Consider the following 24,673-nt stretch of genomic DNA (forward strand, 5'->3'; position numbering starts at 1 on the left):
GAAGTACTTTGATTTAAATAAGTCTGAATGGAAGAGAAATCATTAGGCATGTGCTTCATGGGGTAAAAGTCAGTCTCTCCTTTCCTTTTGTGGACAGAACCATTCATCCCACAGGGTAGCTTGACAGCTCATATTTCTAAGAACTCACTGGTGAGAATTGGACATAATAAATAGTGAGGTGGCTGGGTTGTGGGGTTTGGTGCTGTAACCTCCTGTATCCCAGTGTCATGAAAGAACAGATTTGTCCAAAAAGTCCACAGTGCCCCCTTCATAGTCATATTGGTGGTTTCTATTTTGTTTCATTCACTGTATGTTTGTTTATCCATTCAACATTGTGTGTCCAAACATTCAAACCTCTACCATGCTTCAAAGATGACCTAGATTTCACCTGCTTTTCAGAGGCTTCCATGTCCATCCTAGCATAGAACCTTTATCTATGTCTCATTTCTTCAGGCGCACTCTGCTTTGGTATGTGTTGATGTTACCATTGGTCTTGATTCCTTTCTGTAACTAGAATCCATGCCCTGGACACCTTTGTATCCCCATAACACTAGCACGGTTCCAGGTAGGCAGCAGGTGCTCAGAAAGTAAGAACTGAATGAATAAGCAAATTGGGTGGATAAATGTCGGGTAGCCCCGAATCAGGCAGCATTTTCTGCATTTTCTGATCAGGCAGAGATGGGAGTGTAGTAAGTCCCGTTCTTCTTCTTGCCATGGAGGTTGATGGGGTGGAGGAGGCAGTGGTAAGGTAAAGACAATTACTGGGGGAGGCCATTGGTGACCCTGCTGTCTGCAGATGGCCCTCGAGGTCACTTGGCACATCTCATCATCCAACTCTCCTTTGCTGAGCCTCTGCTGTGTATAAGACACTGTACTGCAGGTTCGGAGAACAGAGAGGACTGTATCATAGCTCAGGAAATCTGAGGTCTCGCTGCATAGACAGCTAGTGTGTGTGAACAGCAGTGAGTTTTAAAGATAGTTTGAATGGTACTTGCTGTTGTTTTTCAGTTGCTCAGTCATGTCCGACTCTTTGCGACCCCATGGACTGCAGCATGCCAGGCTTCCCTGTCCTTCACCGTCTCTGGGAGCTTGCTCAAACTCATGTCCATTGAGTTAGTGAAGCCATCCAGCCACCTCATCCTCTGTCGTGAGAGTGGCAAGCTAGTGATGCAGAGTACTGTGGATTAACGATTCTCCATCTTGGGCTTTCTGGGTCTGTCCCTCTCCCCTGCTGGCTGCCCTGCAGCTTCCCCAGGACACTAGCACTTATTTGATTATAGAGCCAGGTTTTGTGTTCACTGTTGTTACATGACTTTTGAGGAGAGAGGTATTGTAGACAGTGAAGTGAGGGTTGGAGCAGGGGTGGAAGGGACCATTTGGGAAAGCTTTATGTAAGAATTCACTCAGAATTTTCTGAAAAATTGGTAGGCATAGAGGAATGGAGAAGGCAGAGAGGAAAGGTATGAACAAGGGGACAAGGAGTTGGAATAGGTTAGATATCTATAGGAGACTGTTCACTGATTCAACCAGTATTTACTGAATCCTTGCTAAAAATGCCTGGCAGAGTTCTTATGCTTGGCATATAAGCAGGTATCATAAATGAAACAGATAGTCTATCTTTAAGGTTCTAGTGAGACAGTCAATTTATTTGTGTTTGCCAGCATACAAATGAAAGTGAAGTGTTGGTTGCTCAGCTGTGCCTTACTCTTTGTAACCCCATGAACTGTAGCCCGCCAGGCTCTTCTGTCCATGGAATTCTCTAGGCACGCTTACTGGAGTGGGTTGCCATTTCCTTCTCCAGGGGATCTTCCCAATCCAGGAATTGAAGCCAGATCTCATGCATTGCAGACAGATTCTTCACTGTCTGAGCCACCAGGGTATCCCATACAAATAGCATACAAATAGATTGGGGAAGGTGCTATGAAGGAAAAGAATGGACGTCCATAAGAGAGAATTAGATGCACACCTTAGCTTCCCAGAGGAAGGTGACATAATAAATGCAGACCTGAACCATGGCGGGTGGGGGAAGAGGGTTCCAAACAGAGGAGGAGGGACCATGTGATGAGGATTTTGAGGTGGGTGAAGAGGGTGGCACTGGGGGACTGAAAGACAGCTGTCGGTGGGGTTACTGAGCATCAGTGAGTGGGCACATTCGACTGGGAATACTGCATGCAGACTGAAGCCAGACTGTGGAAGGCCAGGCTGGGACATGTTAGAAACATTTTCTGAAGCCAGGTTATATCTGGGTTTGTTTCTGTGTCCCCCACGAGGGCTCCCTGGAGAGAGAGGGAAGTAGGGAGGAAGGGTGAGGGTCTCTCTAAACATCTTGTGATTCCTGTCCCTGTTTGCAGCTGGGCGATGGGACAGTTGTGGTGGATGAGCAGCAGGATAACAAGAAGCTGAAGGTGGGTGCCATGTGGAGTCTGCACAGGGGGCCACTGCAGGGTTTCAGAGGATGACTACAGACCTGGGGCGCTGTGGCCCAGAAGCTGGGGATCCTGGGCTGGGCTCAAGCCTGGGAAGCTCCTGGGAACTCTGTCAGGGTGAGCAGGGAGGGAGCCAGAGGGACTGTCACCTCCAGGTGGCCTTGGAGGGGGCGCTAGCTTGGGAGCTAAGCCCAGAATGTCACTGCTCACTGCCTGTGTGAGCATGGGCCTCAGATTCTGCATCAGTAAAATGTCTGGACTAGACAAGCTCAAGTCCCAGTTTGTAGCCCCAACACTCTGATTGGTTTTAAAGCCAAATTACTTGTGGCTTTGGAATGCCCTAGAACTAAGAGAAACATACGAAAGGTGGGGCAAGGGGATCTGAGGTTTCTGAAAAACTTTGTCTTAGCTGCCTTTGGCCTGTGGGGCATTTGGGAAGAAGTATGGGAACCTTAGAAGAGGCTGGGTCCCGAATGAAACTTCCCCCGTCCTACGAAAATTCCTTGGCCTGTTGTGAAGTATTGTGTGACCATAGCCACTAGATGGCAGAAGAGTTCAGATCCAGAGGGTTGGTTGGGAAAGGGAGGGCTGAGTGAGCGGTGTGTCTGACTTTGGATGTTTCCTTGTAAATCAGATGATGTGTCTGTGTGTGTCACTATTGTAAAAATGAACAAAAAATCCAACCGAGTACATTTAAAGATCAGATTGGCTTTATTCAGTGATTCCTGAATTGGGCAGCATCCCATTTAGCAAATAGAAAGGAGTTCCAGGTTGCTTCAGACAAGGTCACCTTCCTTTGGGGGGGTCTATCAGTAGATCACCTCACTAGTGTGCTAACCAGGTCATTCCATACTCACTGGTTAAGAGTACATTCCTGGGAGGGGTTGAATCTGCAGTTAGGTTAGGTATTTTATGTTTCAGTTTGGTGATGTGAGCAGAGCGCAGGTGACTGCGTTTTGGGCCTTTGGTCTCTTTTTAACGCCATGAATGAGTGTGTGTCACATGTACAGACGTGTGTATGTGTGTACCTGTGAAGGTCTCCTGAGCACATGGGTAGAAAAGAAAATGCTGGATTCCGAAGACCTGGGTCCTTGTCTTAACTCCTTCATTTACGCCCCAAAGACAGTTAAGCACTCAGCCTTGTTGAGTTTTCAGTTTTTCCGTGGGTGGGTATCGTAGCCTTGCCTGTCTCTAGGGTGGGGCAGTGACAAGCACCAGGATGTTCTTTGCGGACTGTCAGGGGCTCTGCGTGTGCACGGTGGGGCTGTCTGTGAGGTGTGTGGCTGAGACTGTTTCTTAGAGGGGGGACTTGCAGGGATGGACAAACCCTCAGGAATGTGGTGTCCTTAATATACATCGTCTGCTCCCTGCCAAGAGCTTGGGGAATGACTTGGTATGTAGAATTAACCAGTCGTGGAAGAGTTGAGGGGAGGCTGAGAAGGGAAGCGCTGTAACTCTCCTGTTGAGGTGAAGGGAGAGGGGACGTTGAGATACGGCTCCTGATCTTTACTTTTTGTGAGGCCCCCCGTGCGGCTCCTCCCCTGGCTCGGACGGGGGCCCACTGAGGCCTGTGCGGCTCTTTCCTGCTCAGCTTTCGTCCGTGCTGACCCGAGGGAGCAGCTCGGCCTCTCTGCACAACAGCACCATCCGCAGCACCATCTACCAGCTCATGCTCCACAGCCTGGACCCTCTGGGGGAAGGTAAGCGAGGCCTGCCCAGACCTGCGTGGTCTCCCTGTCCACTCTTTCCCTTCTGAGCTGGACGGGAACTGGGACTTGTGAAACACAGAGGCAGTGGGGTGAACGTGGGAGTGGGAGGAGAGTTAGCGGAGGAGGGTGGGCAGTAAGGGCAGGCGGTGGGAAGCCTTACCTGGAGGACCCTGAGGAGCTGCGGTCCTTGGCTGTGCACACCCACCACCTCCCTGTCTCTCTGTCCCTCCTGTGAAACGACAGGGTTCATCCGCAGTGAGTGGCCCTGAGGGTCGTGTGCCCTGCGCTGCTCTATGTGGGGGCCGCCCTCGGTGACTTCCTGCGGAGCCCACTCCCGTGAGTCAGCCCCGACGTCCCACAGAGTCTCCAGCCAGATCGTGTGGCCAGGGTTGCTTCTGGGGGCACCTCCTGTGGGGCCCCACGGATGGAAGTTCTGGCTGGTACCTTCCTTTGCTCTGGGTTCAGCTCTGGAGCCCTAGGAAGCTGGCTGACCCCTCTCCCAGCCAGGAATCCCAAAGGACACTCCAAGAGCCAGCAGGACCACTTCTGGGAGTCGTGAGGGTCCAAAGTGCAGTGGAGGCTAAAGTCCAACTTGACAAGTGATAGAAACAGCTGAGATTCTCACCATCTACCTACCGCATCTTGCCTGTTGCCCCGCTTCCTCAGAGAGCCGTCTCGGATACACTTTGCAGGCCCCGAAGGGCATCCTCAGGTACTCTCCTATTCTCCCGGGGCACCTGTGTCTCCGGGACGCTGGTGCAGCACTGGAGCCAGGCAGGAGGCCCGTCAAAGAAAACTGGCTTTGGGGCAGAAGCCAAGGAGTTGGAGTGCAGTTGGGCAGGTGACTGGGACTGAGCTGAAGGTGACACCAGAGACTGACCTGTGAGGCCCAGGGACAGATTTTAGGGGCTTCAGAATTTCTCAGACCCTGCAGCATCTTCTTCACATAGGATATTGGCTGTTTAAGACAAGCATATTATACTGTGAAAAGTAGAGTCAAAGATAAGGGGATCAAACCTTCTCTACAAAATCTCAAAGCTGACCATCCACAGACATTGGGAGAAGCCACCCCTATGTCAGCTCCAAAAAAAACAGCACCCCTGGGGTTTCGGGGTGGAGTCGGCAGCATCGGCAGCCTGTGGGTGGTCAGTGCTGGGGGTGTATCCAGCCAGGGCACCATGAAAGAAGCTGTGTCCCTGGGTTAGACCTGGCTCTCCTGTGGAACTGCCAGCTCTAGTAAAGTCCTAAAGATAAAGCCCTTTTCCTGAATGGGCCTTCAGAGGCCCCGCCTGAGCCTCTTCCATGACCAGCAGCTGCCGCTGGCCTACTTGTCCTAACAGGATTATGTGAAGTCCAGGCCGTGTCCAGGCCAGGCCGAGGTCAGAGGAGATTGATCCTAAGGAGATGATCTGGCCACGCTGAGAGCCGAGAGGCCACGTGAGGAAACAAGCGCTGGGGGAGCCAGTGACCATCATCCCCGGGAAGACAAGCGTGTCTTGTGTGGGTGTGTGGCGGGCACGCAACGGCCCTCCTGGGGAAGATTTGCTGATGTTGCTGGCGTGCAGTCCTGCTCAGAGAAGCCGGCCCTGATCCTGCACTCCGAGATTCCATCCAGGAGGGGCTGGGATGAAGGCCTTTGTTCCCAGCATTTTCCAGATATATGTTTGTGTTTCCGTATGCTATTTTCAGATGGCTATCCAGATGTTTCTGCCCTTTCCAAGTGTTCCAGCTCTTTCCACAGAGCTGATCCGTGGTCTGAACTCTTACCCTGGGCGGGGCTTTACCTCTCTAGAACCTCATGCTTCTTCTGGTGATTTCACATGGATGTGTGCGTGTGTATATGAAAGAGACAAAGAAACAGAGAAAGGCTCTGGAGCTGACCTGCATTCATTAGCGGCAAGGGAAATGAGAGGTTAGGGCGTGTGATGAAGAAGGAGGAGGAAAGAGGGAAATTTGGTTTTCTTGCCAGCCCCTCCAAGCAACAGTTCACAGGTATTCTTGGCACCAGGACTGGGGCCAGGGGAGCCCTTGGATAAGCTTTGTGTTTTTCACCAAAAGATGCAGTGCTTGATCAGTGTCTGTGGGGCACTAGAGCTGTCTGCATGAGGGAGGCAGTGCAGGACCCACTTCCTGACATCTCTGTTCTGATGGGACCTGCTGAGCAGGCCCACTGGGATGGGATGCTTCAAGGGGTCACAGGTGCCAGAGTGATGGCTCTGTGGGTGGAGCCAATTGCCAGAGGCAGCTGCAGCTGACCCACCCTGGTTGTTCAGGAGACAGGTGAGAGAAGGAAACTCCGGACCTGTTTCTATTTCTGGACCTGTTCTGGACCCAGGCAGAGTTTGATTCCCAAATCTTCACAGTGTGCCGGTGTTCTGAACTAGAGCATCTTCAGCGTCCCTTCTAAGGCAGACCCTCTGGAATGCTGGGCCTCAATGGTGCAGAAATGCTTCCCCGGTGGAACAGCTGCTCTCAGCAAGTTTTGTCAGCTCATCATTGTCATAGCTGACACTTACGTAGTATCTTGTAGCTGCAAGGTGCTGATTTAAGCATGTTCGTATATAAATTTATGTATTCCTTCAACAACTCTCTTAAGATTTTATAGGTGAGGAGTCTGAGGTACAGAGGATCACCCTGCTGGATCCACAGCTAACAAGTGGCTGAACTAGGATACAAACCCAGGCATCTGGCTCCAAAATCTAAGCTAACATAGCAATATTTAATTGCAGCAGTTAAAGTATTTTTGTTTATTTTGTCCCTTGGACCCCTACATCAGTGTTCCGAGTATATCATACTGTTACTTTTTTAGAGAGGGTGCACAGGCTTCCCAAGGCCACCCGGCACTCAGGGGCAGAGCCAACCTGGAACCCAGAATAGACGCCGTGGCTTTGTCTGTCACCTGTGCCCTGTCCCCACCTCGCGGCCTACATAGCTGTGAGCAGGACCCTCCTGAGGCCCTGCACCTCAGTCTCTGTGCCTCTCAGCTGAAATTACACACGTGCAGCCCTTGGCATGTTGCCGGGAGCATAGTCATACTGAAAGAGAGTTGACTTCCCCATTTTTCTTTTCTGGAAATCAGGGCAGCACCATTCTGTGCATGACGCCCTGTGGACAACCAGCAAAGCCTAAGGCGTGCACAGGGGTCCGGAAGGAGGCTCTGCTTGGGCTCCAGGTGTCTGAGGTCGAAAGGAGTGTGACAGGAGCCTGACGATCTGTCATTTCCCTTTCCCACTGGAGAGGGGAGGCTTATGAACATGGCCACGGTAGTGCCCCTGGAGCCAGAGCAAAACTTCTAGTAAATTCATAGACGGTAAACCGCAGGCCTTACAGTCTGGTCCAAGGGTTGCAGGAACACCTCCCTGTCATTATTTTCCCATTCCCTGCCCATTTCAGACATCATCAATGAATCATGGTGCTCTGCAGCCAAGCTTGGAGCAGAATTCTCAATTCAGCACCCAGGCAGCCATCACATGAGTTCATAAAGGACATAAATACTATTTGTTGCCCCCAAGTCTAATCATGTCATTTTATCAGAAAGAAATAGGCCTAGAGCGGGGAAGTGACTAGCTGAAGGTCATAGCTAGTTAGTGACAGTGTAGGGAATTTAAGGCAAAAGTTTGGGAATTGGGCACTGTGAATAGGCCTAGGAGGACCAGAGTCTGCATATTGCAAGTTCCAGGCCAGACTTTTTCCACCCAGCTCAGCTGGTCTGGCTGTCAGCTGACCAGGTTGGCTGAAGGGTGTAGCAGGGACACTGCGGTCCTGGATAAGACGTTGTTCCTTTCTCATTCACAGCCCGGCCCTCCAAGGACAAGGAGGAGGTGACCTTGATTGAGGAGGCAAAAGCCACGCCTCAGGCCAAAGCAGAGAGCAGACCAGAAGGTGAGGGGATGGTGAGACCAGTTGGTCTCTCCTGCCGCCTTCCTGCCTCCCGTCATCCAGGGTCTGGGCATGCCTTCTGCCCTCTCTGGGCCAGCCGGCCGGAGTGACGAGCTAGCGCTGCCCCATGCCCGCTGTCGTCCAGCCTCCTTCTCCCACTGTGCTCCCTTCCTGACGTGGCTGCAGGCCTGAGGGCAGCTCTGTACGGCCCCCTCTGTACTCCCCTCTGTACTCCCCTCAAGGCCTGGCGAGGGTGCTGAACTTCTTTGCTAAATCTTGTCCCAGATGAGAGTCTGTTGGACTCTGTTTCTTCTTCCTGTCGCTTCTACACAAGGACAGTGCTGCTAGGGAATTGGTCTGAGACCAGCAACCCCAGTCACGGAGGGCTGTCGGGGGTCCGGTGACACAGAAGTCCAGCACCCGCGTGGCGCTGGGACGACGGAGTGAGACAGCTCTGCACAGCTCTGCAGGCCTGCCTCATCCGCCCAGCAGGCGGGTACAGCAGCGTTGTTCCCCTTCTGTAGACAAGGAAACTGAAGCTCAGAGAGATCAAGTGGCTTGTCCAGAGCCAGGCGGCCAAGAAGTGAGAGAGCCTGTACCTAAACCCAGATCTCCAGACTTCACGATTCTCTTTCCCACCATCCTATTCCAAGGCTCCCTAGCTGCTGCCTTGGAAAGCATCGGGCTCCTCTCCATGCAGCTGGTTAGGGGAAGGGTCAGGCACTGAGGGTGGGGCTTTGCGCTCTCTCCCAAGCTGTTCACAGTATCCTTGGCCAGAGTGCCAGGATGTAAATGCCTGGAAATCCTGGGAGAGAGAGGAGAGCTCTGCCAGCTGTCCTCATGTGTAGACATCTCTGTGGACAGGACAGGACAGGATGTCACATCATTTTCCTTCTCTGGTTCACGGGGAGTGCCCCAAACAGACCTTCTGAGACCCTGAAGTGGACAAATCCAATAGCCCTGTAGCCATTCCCACCATCCAGGTGCACTCAGCACCCAGCACACTCTTCTGACCTATCCCATGTTTATCCTTTAAAGAGGAGGAGCCGGCCAAGCTCCCTGCGGTCACGGTCACACCAGCCCCTGCTCCAGACGTCAAGGGAGATCAGGAGGAGGATCCTGGCAGTCAGGTAGGCACAAGCCTCTTCCCAGGTGGCAGAATTTGAGAGGCCCAGGGAAGCACTTGCCATCCAAAAGTCAGTCCTTCCTGAAGGTTGGAAATGGCTGTTGGAGGATTGCACTTTCTTTGAAGATCGCATACCTTATGGGGCCGGTTAATTCACTGTAAGACCTTAGTATGAGTGAGATAATATGTATGAGAATATGTTGCCAACTGTCACATGCTGTAAAGATGTGAGCGTAACTGTTGGGGTTCTGTCAGCCGCTAGGGTCCAGTGAAGCCAGGCAGCCTGAAACTCAGCAGAAGGGCTGCTGGGCAAAGGCCTTGGGACCTTCCGAGGTGCCTCAGCCTGGTTCACAGGGCTTCCTGAGTTCTGACACTGCTGCCTTTACAGTCTCACAGCCTCTCTCCCACCTTGCTGCAGCCAAACTGAACTTCTTGTCTCCATGCTTTTTACCTCCAGGCCTTGGCTCACATGGCCTCCTCCCTCCAGAATGCCCCTTTCCCCTACATCTTCATATATCCTAATCTCACGCATTCCTCCAAGCTAGTGTGAATGCCGCTTTTGCCACAAAGCTTCCTTGATCCCCGCAGTGAGAATGCCCATGGTGCTCTGGTCCTCTCAGGGCCCTTATCGCTGCCTTCCCTGTCCTCTGCTTGTGAATCTCTCTGAGTGCCCCTGCGAGGCGATGAGCTTCCGGAAGGCAGGATCCAAGTCTGAGTGGTCTCTGTCTCCCACTGCTCCCCTGGCCTCCCCGCCAGCCCCAGAAGCACCATGCTCTGCAATGGCTGTGCTCAGTGAGGATTCAGTGACTGACAGTAATATGCGTTTAGTTTACAAATGCCATCCCTGATATTCTCTTCTATTGGATACCCAGAAGCACTCAATTATATCTCATCCTTAAGTCAGCAACTTTGGGTTCAGTGTCTAAGACATCTTCAGTGGTAGTGTGAGTGTCCTGAGTAGGCCAGTTACAGCTGGCTTAAGTCAAAGGGGTTGAGAGGATACAGAGGTGTCTCCCGGGATCCCAGGTCAGGAAGTGAAACTTGGTCCCACAGCGACTTGGACCTAGGCCTGGGAAGGTGCCTGAGACCCTGCTGGCCCCACGGCGTGTCCCGCCCTCCCTCATGTCCTTCGCTGTGTGCAGGCTTTATTCTCCTGGCAGCCTGCCTCCACTGCCTCCTTATTAGCACACTTAGACCTAAACTGCTACCCCAGTCCTCCAGTCCACAGTGGGGTCAACCAGTGACTGGCTCCCTGTCTCAGAAGACAGCAGATCCATTCAAACCGGGTCACAGGTCAGGGGTCAAACCTACGTCCAGTCAACTGTGGTAGGGAGAGCGGGGTGCTTTGGCTGCGACGTGGGTGAAGGAGCCACCTGTCGGGGGCTATTGGGGTTGACAGTTCTCAGAGAAGAAGGTGCTATTGATTTAAATGACATCATTTTCTCCTGATTACCGTGGGGAAGGGAGGGCGGGAATTATTCATTCTCATCTGAAAGCACAAGCCTCATAGATGCTAATATTTGACATCTTTGGGTGGTCTGAACCCTGGGTGCACATTAAAATAACTTGGGGAAGCTTTAAAAACTACCCAGGGCCTACTCTCAAGCAGTGAAGTCAGGATATCTGGGGTGGGTCCTTGGGCATGAATGTCTTTAAATCCTCTAGGTGATTTTAATATGCAGCAGAGTTTAGAATCACCGAGCACCCCCTGGGGATTGGCAGTGTCATGCAATTTGTTATGGACGATGCCCTTCATGAGCACTCAGCCTGGGCCGTTTCCTCAGTTGGACAGCACACTGTTGTGGGTCACAGGAGCCTAATCTGAGGGCCGTGAGAAGCAACGGCTTTTAGAGCGCGTGGTCAGCCGTGGTGCACAAACATGTCTACAGATGCGCTTATCAGAAGTCCTTGGCAGCATATGAAAGTAGATCCCTGGTTTTCAGTCCTAGAGATTCTACTTCAGCTGGTTCAGTGGGGCAAGGAAATTTGTATTTCTAATAAGCTACCGGGTTTGGGACCCAAAGCTCTCATTCATTTGTGGCATTTGGGGAGCGGGGTAGCTTGGTGGTGAGGAGGCCAAGCGTTGGACTGTTCACATTCAAATCCCAGCTTCATTACTGACCAACTGTGTGGACCATGAGCAGGTTATTTAACTCCCCTGTACCCTTGCTGCTTCATCTGTCAGATGGGTTTAGTTCTGTCTGTATGATAAATTAATGACTCAGGAAACATAGTAAGTGCTAGTTGTTGTTATTATTATACTGCTTAGCATGATGCCTGGCACATAAAAACCCCCAATGAATTGGTATCATCATCATCATTTTACACATATAATACAGCAGTTGAGCTTTCGATGGACTCAGAAATGTGATGTATCCACCAAAAGATATCATGCCATTTTAGGCAACATTAATGGGAGCATCGTATCGAAAATAAGGGGCATGATAATCCTGTTGGATTCTGTGAGGTGTTATTTTAGAAGCCTCCTCATGGGGTATAAGCTAACTAGAATGGGTTCATCAAGAAGGGGAGGAGGCTGTAGGACATAGTATGGGGAACCATAGAAGGACCTGGGAATCTTTAACCCAGGGAAGAGAGGCTGTCCCTGTGTGGAGAGTGTTCTTTGTAGCTCCAAAAAGTAAACCTATACACAGAGGGTGGAACTTTGGTATAAATTTTGGACTTCAAACCTATCAGAGTTGTCAGGATGACAGAAACTGCTTTACGTGGTGAGTTCTCCACCCCTAGAAATGATCAATAAAGACAGGAATGAGTAGGAGTGTTGTAAAGGGAATTTTTGCTGAATGATTGCACTTATTTCTTCCTCATACTCAAGCTTTTAGATACATTCTGAGAACAACAACAACAAAAAATGGTGGGGAGAAGCGGGGAAGGGAACAAGCAGTCATTTCCCATTAATCTGTTGGTTTCTGATTGCAGGGAGTAGGAGCTGAAGCTGAGAGCACAGGTGAAAGGACAGGTGATGAGGTGGAAGCTCCTGCTGAAGGTGAAAATGGAGAGCCAAGTGGAGGTGACGCTCCATTAGAAGGTGAAAGTGAAGGAAAAGGAGAGAATGGATGTGAAGGTGACATCCTGGCAGAAAGGAAAGGCGATGATGAAAGTGAAGGTGAAATCCAGGCAGAAGATGGCGAAGTGAAAGGTGATGAAGATGAAGGTGAAATCCAGGCAGGAGAAGATGGTGAAGTGAAAGGTGATGAAGATGAAGGTGAAATCCAGGCAGGAGAAGATGGTGAAGTGAAAGGTGATGAAGATGAAGGTGAAATCCAGGCAGGAGAAGATGGTGAAGTGAAAGGTGATGAAGATGAAGGTGAAATCCAGGCAGGAGAAGACGGTGAAGTGAAAGGTGATGAAAGTAAAGGTGAAATCCAGGCAGGAGAAGGTGGTGAAGGTGAAACTGAAGAGCAGGAATTCAGTGCTGAAATTCAAGGTGAAGCCAAAGATGACGAGAAAGGTGTAGATGGTGAAGGGGAAGGTGATGGAGGTGACAATGAAGATGAAGAAGAGGAAGACGAAGGAGAGGAAGACGAAGAAGAGGAAGATGAAGAAGAGGAAGAGGAGGAGGAAGAGGAAGAAGAGGAAAATGAGCAGCCTTTGTCCCTGGAATGGCCTGAGACCAGGCGGAAGCAAGCCGTTTACCTCTTTCTCCTGCCCATTGTGTTCCCGCTGTGGCTGACGGTTCCTGATGTCCGGAGGCTGGTGGGTTTGCCCAGCTGTTCCCAAGTCACCTATCCCTAGGGAGGCTCTGGGGCCTCTCCGCATGCCCACTCAGAGGAGGGAGGTGATAGGGCAAATCAGCTTGTCAGGGCTCAACCACAGAGGGTCTGGGATGGAGCCTGCAGCTCTAGAGGGGACCATGCACCTAAGGGATATACTGATGGACTTGGGAGGCCCTGGAATGTTTGTTTCCACCACCATAAGCAATGTGAAACAATCTCTCCTTAAATTCTTAGTTTCTTGATTTGAGTATGGGAATGATGTCACTGCATACCCTCTGTATTTCATAGCGACATTGTGAAGACCTAGGGTTGTAAGTGCTGTTTCTACCCAGTATTCCTGTTTATAGGGAAAGGTCTGACTAACATACTCCACCCAAAGGGGAACCATATTCTGTCTCTGGGTCCAGAGAGGGGCAGAGTGGGGAAAAGTTGCTGAAGTCAAACCAGATACCTAGATTGGCTGGTCCTAGTGCAAGCAAATAGCTCTCTTCATTTTGTCGATGCTGAACCCCCTGTCTAGACTCGTCTAGAGTGGGCCACTAACCCCATCCCTTTTGAGGTCCTCACTGGAGACAGAGGTCAAACATCTCCACATCATCTCCATCATTCCTCCCACAGATCTCATCATTGATTCTGGGGCTCTCTCCGAAGGGCCAGAGCCCTTTAGCCTCTGCAACTTATTTCTTTTCCTTTTCAAACTTTTAAACAGGAGGCTAAGAAGTTTTTTGTTATCACCTTCCTGGGATCCATCCTGTGGATAGCCATGTTCTCATACCTCATGGTTTGGTGGGCTCACCAGGTGAGTGTGAGGCAGGAACTAAATCCTGCATGTGGGCCAAAAGGACATTTTTCCTTCTGGGTGAATTTCTGGCACCCAGGGAATGGCGAGGACCAAGTGAATGTGTAGTTTATACATTGTTTGTAAAGGCTTAAAAGTAGACTTTATACTCCACGGGATATAGTATTCTTCAAGCAGGGCTCTTCTGTCCTCTGTTCACACTGCCATCTGACAGAAGGCCCTTCTCAGCCTGACCCAGCTGGCCATTCCTTATCAGCCTTACTCCCTGCTTTCTGTCCTGCGTTGGCCACTTCTCTCCGCCTGATGAGACTGTACACAGTAGAGAGAGCAAGCTCAGTTTTGCCTCCTTCCTGGCATTAATGAGTCGTCTTGAGTGCTCACAGCTTTTCTCCTCCACCTGGAATGCTGCACTCAGCACAGCATGTTATTACTGTTTACATGCTTTTCTCTTTTAAGCTGAGAGTAGGGTCAGTGTCGCACTGTTCATACTTCTGCCTCCAGCCTCTGAAAAGTTCCTGGCACACAGCAGGTGTCAGTGGGTCTGGAAATAGAAACATAACATGAAGGAGCAGTTCTTCTGGGAAGGTAGAGCTGTTGTAGTTGGAATGACAGTAAGTGGTAATCATAGATCGTCATCCTCTGAAGCTTTGAGCAGAGGCCCCGTTTCCTCTCCACGGCCCAGCTCCCCAGCTGTTAGTTTTGCATGACCCTACCTCACTCAGGCCAAGGGAATGTTAACTCCGAGGAAGGTGATGGTTTTGCACAAAGTAGTACATGGTTGGTGCTTCAGAGAGCCTCAGATTTTTCACCTGCTGTTGCCATGGTTTCTCTATTTACCAGGTTGGCGAAACAATAGGGATTTCTGAAGAGATCATGGGTTTGACAATCCTAGCAGCAGGCACATCAATTCCTGACCTCATCACCAGTGTGATTGTTGCTCGGAAAGGCCTGGGGGACATGGCTGTGTCAAGCTCCGTGGGCAGTAACATATTTGATATCACCGTGGGGTGAGTGGCAAACCGACTTTTCTAAAGCATGTCATGGCTGGAAAACAGTGTTGGCTCTGTCCATTCATTATACGTGGAATAAAAGGGCGTTTATGTTATTAGTTTCTACAAGGTAACAAAGTATCCTCCTTTCATTCATCACAGCCAGAAGGATAATAGAACTAAAATGCTGCCTGAAATCATACTGGAATTTATGGATAAATTGAAAACCGAAGTCCATTAAATTCCATTACCAAATACAGTCAAATGCTTGGCTCACTGACCCCCAAGGTGGTGGAGATGGGGTTGGAAGGAGCAATGACTTCCTGTCTTACTTCCTGGTATTCCTGCTCCTTTGCATTTGGACTCCTACCTGCTCAGAGGTTCTAAAAAGCATTTTGCATAAACAAGTAAATGCTGCATCTTCCTGTAGGGATTTGCTTACCCACTCCTCCCAGCTCTGTCACAGCACAGTACCTGCACTGTTTTCATTTCCCCAATCACCTCCAGGATTTGGGTGTGGCTGTGATTTTTTTCATTTGAATTTGTTTATGTGTGTGTTTGCAGGGTGGAGCAGGTTAAGAGGCTGAGGAGAGCCCTAACCACTAACAAGTGTCAGGAAATGTTGTCCTGAGCTAGGCCTTATCATAAGGATTTAGAGATTTAGGTTAGTCCTACAGAAGCCACGAAGTATGAAGAAAACAACTCAGACCCAGAAAACCTGTTTTAATATAGGCTTTCCAGTTACTATCTGCGAGTGCTTGGGCACATAATTTTAATTTCCCTGGACTTTAGCTTTCTATGGCAACCCACTTCAGTACCCCTGCCTGGAAAACCCCATGGACGGAAGAGCCTGGTAGGCTACAGTCCATGGGGTTGCAGAGTCAGACGACTGAGCGACTTCACTTTCCTTTCCTTTGGTTTTCTAATCTTTGACATGAATGAATATTTTCTGTTCTATTTCATGTTTGTGGAAAAATAAGTGCTTTGTAAATTATGAAGTACTGTTGTGTACCTGGGACTACTGTCAACATAAAGACCATTCACGCTGTTTCTTCTGTCTTGCAGCCTGCCCCTTCCTTGGATGCTTTTCTCTCTTATCAATGGATTGCAGCCTGTTGCTGTCAGTAGCAATGGCTTGTTCTGTGCAATTGTTTTGCTTTTTCTCATGCTCCTCTTTGTGATCTCTTCAATTGCATTATGCAAGTGGAGAATGAACAAGATCCTGGGCTTCACCATGTTCCTCCTGTACTTTGTATTCCTGATAATCAGTGTGATGCTGGAAGATCGAATCATTTCCTGCCCTGTATCTGTCTGAGTCAGGGTCACTGTTGCTCAAAATGGACATGGATCAGAAAACCATGCCAGAAGTTACTGCACTTCTCGTCACATTAAAGAAAGAATGAACCTGATCTGGGAGAGTGAAGTGAGTGGCCAAGAACCTCTGATGTGGATGTGATGGGGACTGAAGTTTATCCTTGGAAGCACCTGCAGCTCATTGCGGATTAGGACCCTGGAGGGGTGGCGTTCCTACCACCCCTTCACGGAGGCCAAGAAGGACCTGAGTCAGAGGCTTTTCTAAAATGAGATAACTGGGAGTGAGGGTTGGGACAGGCATCATAGCAATAAGACAAGCACCATGTGACAGTTCCCTGATTAATCTTGAAAGGCTGCTGATCCAGAAAAGGCAGATGTGATCTCACCTTCCTGGCCCCAACACATGCTGCAATTTGCTGTCTCCTCTTTTACTGTTCAAAGTATGTGCTTCTATCAGGTTTGTACTCCTTACAGTTTAGTTACTGGTGAGGTTAAGGGGACGAAATACAATAAGAATAATTATCATTACATATCATAGCCCAGTAAAATGTATATCAATGTTTTACAGCTTTTTCAAAGGAGGACATCTGCTCTCATTGTTGCATTTCTGAAAAGTCAAAATAAGCAGCCCAAGAAATTATAATTTGCCGTTCAGTTGGAAGGTTTGGATATTAGGGGAGGAAAACTATTCTGAGGGTTGTTTAAAAATATGTCCTTACCCAAGTTTGTGTGGTATTAGACCTTCTAACAAAGCTGTCCCTTCTCATAGTCTCACCTAACAGTGGGAGCTGCTGCCAGTGAGGGAGAAGCAAAATAATTTTTAAAAAGTCTAAAGTCAGTAGATCCAAATCTGGTTTACAAAGCAGGAGATCCAGTGGGGCAATGCTATTTTTGTATGTCATCTGAGACAGGATTATAAAGCAGGAAGATTGATTTCTTGTGTGGATTACATGTGGATATTAAGGTGATTACAAAGGAGAAATGCTTAACAGAGTGCCAAGATGGAGAGGAGAAAAAGTGTTACTACCTTCAAGGCAGCTGGTGTAAAGGACACCTGTGTTTTTTAAAAAAAATTGTGTGGTTAAACATTTCATGTGGAAGTTGAAATGCTTGTATATTAAATATTGCTGCTTGCTGCCTTTTACTGGCATCAACTTAAGGGGCACATTAAAAATGAAACAGTGCTATGCCACTGGTTATGAAGCAAAAGAAGCTCAGGTGAATGTAGTTTATGACAGTAAACATGGCTTTAATTACAAACATGAGAGGATTCACTGAAGACTAGAAGATAGCCGGACAGATGTGAAATGGGAAAAAACTGAACATTTTGGTCTTGAAGGGCTGTTTTCAAAGTATTTTAGTCCCTAATCCATCTTCTAAGATGGGCTGGTTAATTTAATTCATGGCCTCACTACTCCCAAGATTCATGTTGTTTGGAAATGACTTTTACTAAATTTCAATAAATTGTGAGTCCCAATGATCTTTTATTTTACAAAAACGGATGTGTTCATTGCTCCAGAGAAGACTGATGGATACGGGATCATATTCAGATTCCACGTTCTTAAACTGGGCATCTCATTCCTGACGCTGCCGCGCTGCCTGGCCTCCACACGCTGTGTCCTCGGAACGAGAGAGGGCGGGGGCCACGGAGGGAGCGCCCAGTGCCAGCACCCTGGGCTGCAGCCTGGCCTCTGCCCCCAGGCTCAGCCGGCCTCAGAGACGGCTCCTCCTCACCAACAGCCTGGGAGCCAACAATCTTCCCCAGTACAACTGAGTGAGGAGTGATGGACAGTGAAACATCCTGTAAAGAGAAAGTGCTGGACCACCATTTAATGATTAAAACCAACTAATGATCAAATATCCTTTTCCTGATCAGTTTGCTAAATTTCTGGCATTTATCTTTGCTGAGAAAGGAAGTTCTGACTTCACACTCTGAAGAAAAGGGTTAAGACATAAAGTGAAAGTTGGGTCTCGATGGATGAGCACCTGGTGGGGAGAAAGAGGAGGTTGCAAGGAGATGGAAAACTTGTATAACTTCTAAAGATCAATTTGTTATGCTTGAAATTAAGATTATTGTCATACATTACAAATCGATAGTTTATTAAAATTGTACTCGTTTAGAGGTAAAGTACCATCTTAAAATATCAAGATAATGGTTAGATGGTCCTCTCATTTGATGGGTAAAGTGGCCTGTGTAGCTAGTTACATTCAGCCTGGGAAGTCAGACCTGTCATACATGATGAGTATCTAAATTGGGAGAAGGTGGCTGAATAGATGATTTCTCATTCATCCCTGTTGAGGTTGCATTTCCTTGATGGCCCTGGTAACAGGCTTGGGCCATATTTATAAAAATGTAAAACTCTTCCTAATTCAATGGGTAAGATTCTGTATAGTAACAAAAAAGGATATATTCCAAATGTTTTAAAATTAGTGTATTTTTAAACAGTTACTATACATTTTGAACATTATAGTCTCATATAGATCTGAAAATGTTTCTATCAAATTAGAGGCTTGGCCTTTTATGATACTACAAAGTATCACAAAAATTCTATATCCCAATTACTGTTTAAAGATTGAGTACCAAAAGAGGCAAGAATTGGAATTTAATATTTGCGACAGCTTGGTAGATGCATTTGACAAACAAGTTGGCCTTACAGCTCACAGAGTATCCTTGGCTCTGGTCCCCTTTTTGTGGGACAGTCCCCCTGCAGATGCAGCTTGCAGCGTATTTTTGGCCAGGTTACCATGAAAAGTATGAGATGAGAATGAGATGAGAGAGGGTGAGATGGTTGGATGGCATCACCGAGTCGATGGACATGAGTTTGAGCAAGCTCCGGGAGTTGGTGATGGACAGGGAAGCCTGGCGTGCTGCAGTCTATGGGGTCGCAAAGAGTCGAACACGACTGAGCGACTGAACTGAACTGACCATGAAAAGTACAGAGAGAGGCCCACCATCAGGCTGGTCCATCCCTGTGGAGTCACTAGAGCCAAGCAGGACGCCCTGGCCTAAGGTGGTCCTCAGGTCCTGTGATGAGCTGGTCAATATGGAGAATTTCATTACAGAAAGTTCCATCAGTTGCTCCAGTGGTTTTATCACAGTACTATGCTTGAAAAGAAAATCTTTAAATGCAAAAGGAAAGAGCCATCCAAATGAACAGCAACTGTGGAATGGCTACAGTAACATTATCTGAAGAGTTTGTTACCATCTCACACATGCACATGGACTTTTTGAGTCCGACAGAAATTGTCATATTAATTTGTGCAATACTAACTTTGTAAATAATAATTAAGCCAGCATATGTACTTACTGTTCAGAGAAAGAAGGTAGCATGAAAGAGTAAGAAGATACCAAGCACTGAGGATATTAAGGTAAACTGACCTGCAGGCACCAGAAAATTCAACTCTGAAATAAAACTTAACACTTATATCTTAACCGGAAGGGCAGAGCACGCTAAGACCAGCACAACGGCAGACCAAGGACCCTCTCAACGAGGCAGCCTTTCCCTTCCTGCTCAGTGATACAGTGCCTAACAGCAGCTTTCAGGTTCCAGTGAGAGAAAAATAAAGCTGGGCTGTTGCACATTATTACACAGCTGGTTATTTTCTTACCATGTACTTACAAAATATGTAGAAGTACAATATAACTTATATATGTAGCATGCTAACACTGGCTAGTTGCACTGAAATATCATAGTAATCACCAGCATAAAATAAAAAAAAGCTTATCACTTAAAATTCTGAATCAGCATTTTCAGGGGATGTTTCTCCACGTACAAAAATGGAAAGATTTTATTAGAATACCTTATAATAAATAAGCTAGTGGCTTTAGGATTTTTGTTTGTTTGTTTGTTTGGCTTTAGGATTTTAAAGCAAAAAAATCTTCCCCCCCAAATCAGAAAAAAAAGATAAAAATCAGAATACTGCATAACTCCCTTTCAAGAGGAAAAAACTGAATATTCAAATATGATATACAAATGTGTGACATTCAAAACACAGTGGAAGGAAGTAGTAAGTAGTAAACAAGTTATACCAGGACACGGCATGATTTATTTTCAACTAGTAAACATATAAGCAAAACTAAGAGAAAATAAAAGATAATGTAGCAAAAGGGTATTTCTTTCCAACATGATTGACCATAATTCTCTACAATGTATGGTCAACAGAAAACTGAAGAAATGTTTGTATGGAGCTATTTTAAAGGATAATCTACATATTTTCTTTTGATCAGGATTTACCACTTTCTATTCATGTTTTAGGTTTTAGAGAGTAAATTTGTACAAACAATATTCCCTGGGGATTAAAAATAGGGGAAATAGAACCCAACCAAAAGTAGAAACAAAATTTGGTGTTGGGGGTGCGGGGGGAGGAGAAAAAAATTATATTCACTTTTCCAGACGAGTCTGAATCATAAAGAATGGGCTTTACCTTACTTTTTTTGGTTAGATATTTGAAATCAATAAACTGCTATTCATATATATATTGCTTGTGTTAAAGACAAGGTAATCAATAGTGAAAGCTGTTCTTATACAAAACAAAACAGTAACAGAAAAGCCAGAATAGAACCCCAGAATTCTGTTTGGATGGATGCTGTCACCAATGCCAAAAGCCTCACCTATCAAATGTTTCAAATGTTTCTCTTAATGGATAATTTTCAAGTGATTATTATTCTGAGACTGTAAGACTGAATTAGATTGTGAAGTGTGGACCTAAATAGTAAAGAAGGTTTAGGCAAGAGTGGTATTTACAAAGCAGAAGCAGATACATGTGCATAGCACCAGATTTTTCAAGTAAGCAAGTTCAGCCCCACACTAACTGAAGTAAATTTTACATTTTTAAATGTCCCCCATTATTTCCCAGAGTAGAAAGCTGTGAAATGTTTCAGCTTGGTGTTATTCACCAATGGGGTTTACGCAAAGGTGTTTTTTCTATGGCTGAATGGTTCTAAGTGTCAGGATTTTAAGATATCTCCAAGTCCAAATGTCCTGAACCCTACCGGCTTCTACATATCTAATTTAGGACCATTCATTTTTTCCTTCTTTGACATTGGCTAGAGAATTCCCTCATTATGACAATGCACAGACACACACTACATGAACATATTAAAATCTATAATTCTAACAGCTAAAGGATACCTTTTTTTATCAGAAATTATTGAAAGAAAGTGATCTTAGAAATGATGGGACTACAATAATTTTTTAAGATTCTATTTAATACCCATGGTACTTAAACATTCAATTTACTGTCTGATTTCTGGATATTTTGGATTTAGATTTCATAAACCAGATTCAGAAGGCTTATTAAAAAAGCCAAGTTCCTCAATATGGGAAGTTCTATCTGGCTGTCCTTTTAGGGAGTTATTATTTTTCTACCTTTGAAAAAATATTTTGAATATTTATATATAATATATATAAACAATACTCCAGTAGGTCATATTCCAGATAAATATACTATAATTTGCATCATACCCAATATTTTACATATTAAAATAAAGGTAAAATTTGGGATAAACTGATATATTTCCCAACATAAATGTTCATGCAGGATATTAAAATTTAAATTGATATTTGGCTGTATAAACTATTTCCCCTGTGTATGGTATGTATCTAGTAGCAATAGAGAACATTTTGGAATCATGGTATACTGAACCTGATTTTACAGAAGCAGACTTGGGACCTCTCTGGCTGTCCTTCCGCAAGGCTCCGTGAGTCCGTCCGGGCGGTGCGCACCCTTGCCGTGACTCACCGCTGCAGTCAGGCTCGGGAGTACTAACATGCGATCCTGGGACAACACTGACGCTAGCACTGACGTTTCGGGATCATTCTTCCCAGTAATAAAAAAAATATAGATATACATATAGAGATCTGCAGCTGCACTAATTGCTTCACATAGCAGCAGACAAGGAAAATAAGCACTTAACTGCCTTGCTTCGTAAGTTTAAGTTTTGTTTGCTATATTATTTAAAAATTAAAAAAATATCAACTTACTATAAACAATTTAAAATACGTATAATACAACTTCGTGGTCAAAACATTTGAGCAGTCTATGAAAACAGGAGATACTCTGATCTTACATTTCTTTTTGTTCCATACATGATTTTTCAATCTGCCTCTTCTAAGAGAATCCATAAAACAGTTGTCTTATTTTATGGGGACTAATTTTGTTTAGGGATTTTTTTTTTTTTATCACAAAAATACTTAATTGTTACCGAAGAAGAAAAAAAGAAATGAGACAGAAAGTGGCGCTCTTCCACTTGTCACTATTTTCTTCTTAAGACACTCTGTACATAAACTATCTGAACCTCCTGAAACATTGTACAAATGTGTTTTCAAAAATCGAAGAAAAAAGTTTAGCGTCTAAAAGTGTTGTTTTATACACTGACTATACAATACATGTTGAAAGTATACACACACATATCTTAAAGATAAGGTTCTCCAAAGGTTTTTCGACATTCCATCACCCCCGTACTTGGCGGCCTGTCACAGTTGTGGGTGCTCTTGACTTGACTGGGTGTGAGACGATCATATGCCATCTTATATTCTTTATCAAATGCATCTGTAAAAAGTCATCAAGAAAGGCTTAAAGAAATTTATATTTGATATTATCAGCAATCAAGTTTTGGTAATACTACAGAACCACAAAATTAGGAGCCAAGAAGGAATGTCTAGGTCATTTCTGCCAACTAAGGGACCAGAGAATTTCAGAGCTGGAACAGGCAACTTAGAGTCCACAGCATTTTTTTTTTTTTTTAAGTTGACAGTTTTGGAGTTAGTTTGCACAGACCAGTGAAATGTAAAGTACTAACACATTTAAAATTATTCTCTCCCACCGTAAAAAAATTTGGTAAAATACATATAAAGTTTAGCATCTTAAACATTTTTAGATGCCCAGTTCTGCGGTATTACATACATTCATAACGTTGTACAGTCACCGCCATCCATCTCCATAATTCCCTTCATCTTGTGAAACTGAGACTCTATGCCCTTTAAACCAGCAGTCCCAGCCTTTCTGGCACCAGGGACCAGTTTCATGGAAGACAGTTCTTCCACAAACTGGAGTGAGGGATGGTTTCGGGATGACTCAAGCGTACTACATGTATTGTGCACTTTATTATTTTTACATCAGCCTCACCTCAGATCACCAGACATTAGATCTTGGAGGTTGGGGACCCCTGCATTAAACAATAATACCCTTTTCCTCTCCCCGCAGCTCCTGTCAACTACCATTCTACTTGTGTCTCGATGATTTTGACTTCTTTAAGTACTTATGACTGGCATATTCCACTTAATATAATGTCTTCAATGTCTTCTGACATGTTGTAGCATGTCACAACTTCCTTCCTTCTTAAGGCTGAATAATAATTCACTATGTATATATCCCATTCTGCTTATCCACTCATCCTTCAATGGATACTTGGGTTGTTGCTTCCACATTTCAGCTATTATGAATAATACTGCTATAAACATGTGAGTACTAATATCTCCTTGAGACCCTACCTTCAGTTCTTCAGGGTATATACCCAGAAGTGAAACTGTTGGATAACGTAGAAATTCTGTATTTAATTTTTTAAGGAAAATGCCATACTGTTTTTGACAGCAGCTATACCATTTTATATCACAACTAACAATGCACAAGTGTTCTGATTTGTCCATATTCTTACAAACACTTGTTTTTCTGGGGTTTTTGATAGTAGCTACTCTATCTAATGATGTGACATGGTATCTCATTGTAGTTTTGATCTGCATTTCCCTATTAGTGATGTTAAGCATCTTTTCATGTACTTAATTTGCCATCCATATATCTTCTTTGGATAAATGTCTATTCAAGCTCTTTGCCCATGTTGCAATGACTTGTTTTTATGTGGTTGAGTTTTAGGAATTCTTTACATATTCTTGATTTTAATCTCTTCTCAGATATATGATTTGTAGGTATTTTCCCTTATTCTATGGGATGTCTTTTTGCACCACTGATACCACTTTTGATGCATGGAAATCTTCAGTTTTCACAATGCCCTATTTGTCTGACCTTTTGCCTGTGCCTTGGGTGTCATATCCAAGAAATCTGACAAATCTATGTCATGAAGCTTTTGTCCTATGCTTTCTTCTGATTATTTTAGGACTCACATTTAGGTATTCAGTCCTTTTTGAGTTAATTTTTGTATAAGGGTCCAAACTGATTCTTTTGTAAGTGGATATTCTATTTTCCCAGAACAATTTATTGAAAAGATTCATTTCCCACAGAAGAGTCTTGGCATTCTTGTCAAAAATCATGTGCTCTCTATCCTATCTCATTTGCCTATATATCTGTCTTTACCCTGGTACCACTGTTTTGATTACTGTAGCTTTGCTGTAAGTTTTGGAATCAGTTAGTGTGAATCCTCCAGATTTGTTCTTTTTCAAGACTGTTTTGGCTATTTGGGATGCCTTGAGACTCCATAAATTTTAGGATAGGTTTTTCTATTTCTGTAAAATACTACTGGTGACTGTATTAAATCTGTAGATTGCTTTAGTAGTACTGATATATTAAGAATATTAGTCTTCTAATTTATGAACATGGGGTGGGTTTCCATTCATATATGTGATTTTTGAGAAATGTTTGTAATTTTCACTGTACAAGTCTTTCACAACTTCCTAAGCATTTTATTCTTTTTGATGCTACTGTAAATGGACTGCTTAATTTTATTTTTGTATTGCTATA

General features: G+C 45.6%; 2 protein-coding genes across 11 annotated transcripts in view; one reads left to right on the forward strand and one right to left on the reverse strand.

Annotated features, from left to right (window-relative positions):
- SLC24A1 (solute carrier family 24 member 1) overlaps nucleotides 1–24,673 on the forward strand; it is a 76,385-nt gene that overhangs the window by 35,206 nt on the left and 16,506 nt on the right. For 2 of the 6 annotated variants that reach the window (XM_065941607.1, XM_065941606.1), the window contains 8 exons: nucleotides 2,352–2,405; nucleotides 4,018–4,126; nucleotides 7,931–8,017; nucleotides 9,053–9,144; nucleotides 12,081–12,857; nucleotides 13,587–13,676; nucleotides 14,517–14,683; nucleotides 15,731–17,698. In XM_065941607.1, the coding sequence (XP_065797679.1) occupies nucleotides 2,352–2,405; nucleotides 4,018–4,126; nucleotides 7,931–8,017; nucleotides 9,053–9,144; nucleotides 12,081–12,857; nucleotides 13,587–13,676; nucleotides 14,517–14,683; nucleotides 15,731–15,980 (1,626 nt within the window). In that variant the 3' untranslated portion in view covers nucleotides 15,981–17,698. Of the gene's footprint in view, nucleotides 1–2,351; nucleotides 2,406–4,017; nucleotides 4,127–7,930; nucleotides 8,018–9,052; nucleotides 9,145–12,080; nucleotides 12,858–13,586; nucleotides 13,677–14,516; nucleotides 14,684–15,730; nucleotides 17,702–24,673 lie in introns of those variants that run through there. The other 4 variants (XM_065941608.1, XM_065941611.1, XM_065941610.1 and 1 more) reach the window with 4 other exon arrangements.
- The window catches only part of DENND4A (DENN domain containing 4A), a 114,366-nt gene continuing 109,696 nt past the window's right edge, over nucleotides 20,004–24,673 (reverse strand). For all 5 annotated transcript variants that reach the window (XM_065941601.1, XM_065941600.1, XM_065941602.1 and 2 more), the window contains one exon: nucleotides 20,004–22,531. In XM_065941601.1, coding sequence (XP_065797673.1) covers nucleotides 22,395–22,531 — 137 coding nt within the window. In that variant the 3' untranslated portion in view covers nucleotides 20,004–22,394. The remainder of the gene's footprint in view (nucleotides 22,532–24,673) is intronic.

Source organism: Muntiacus reevesi, chromosome 7 (genome assembly GCF_963930625.1).
Source record: "Muntiacus reevesi chromosome 7, mMunRee1.1, whole genome shotgun sequence".
Classification (NCBI taxonomy): Eukaryota; Metazoa; Chordata; class Mammalia; order Artiodactyla; family Cervidae; genus Muntiacus; species Muntiacus reevesi.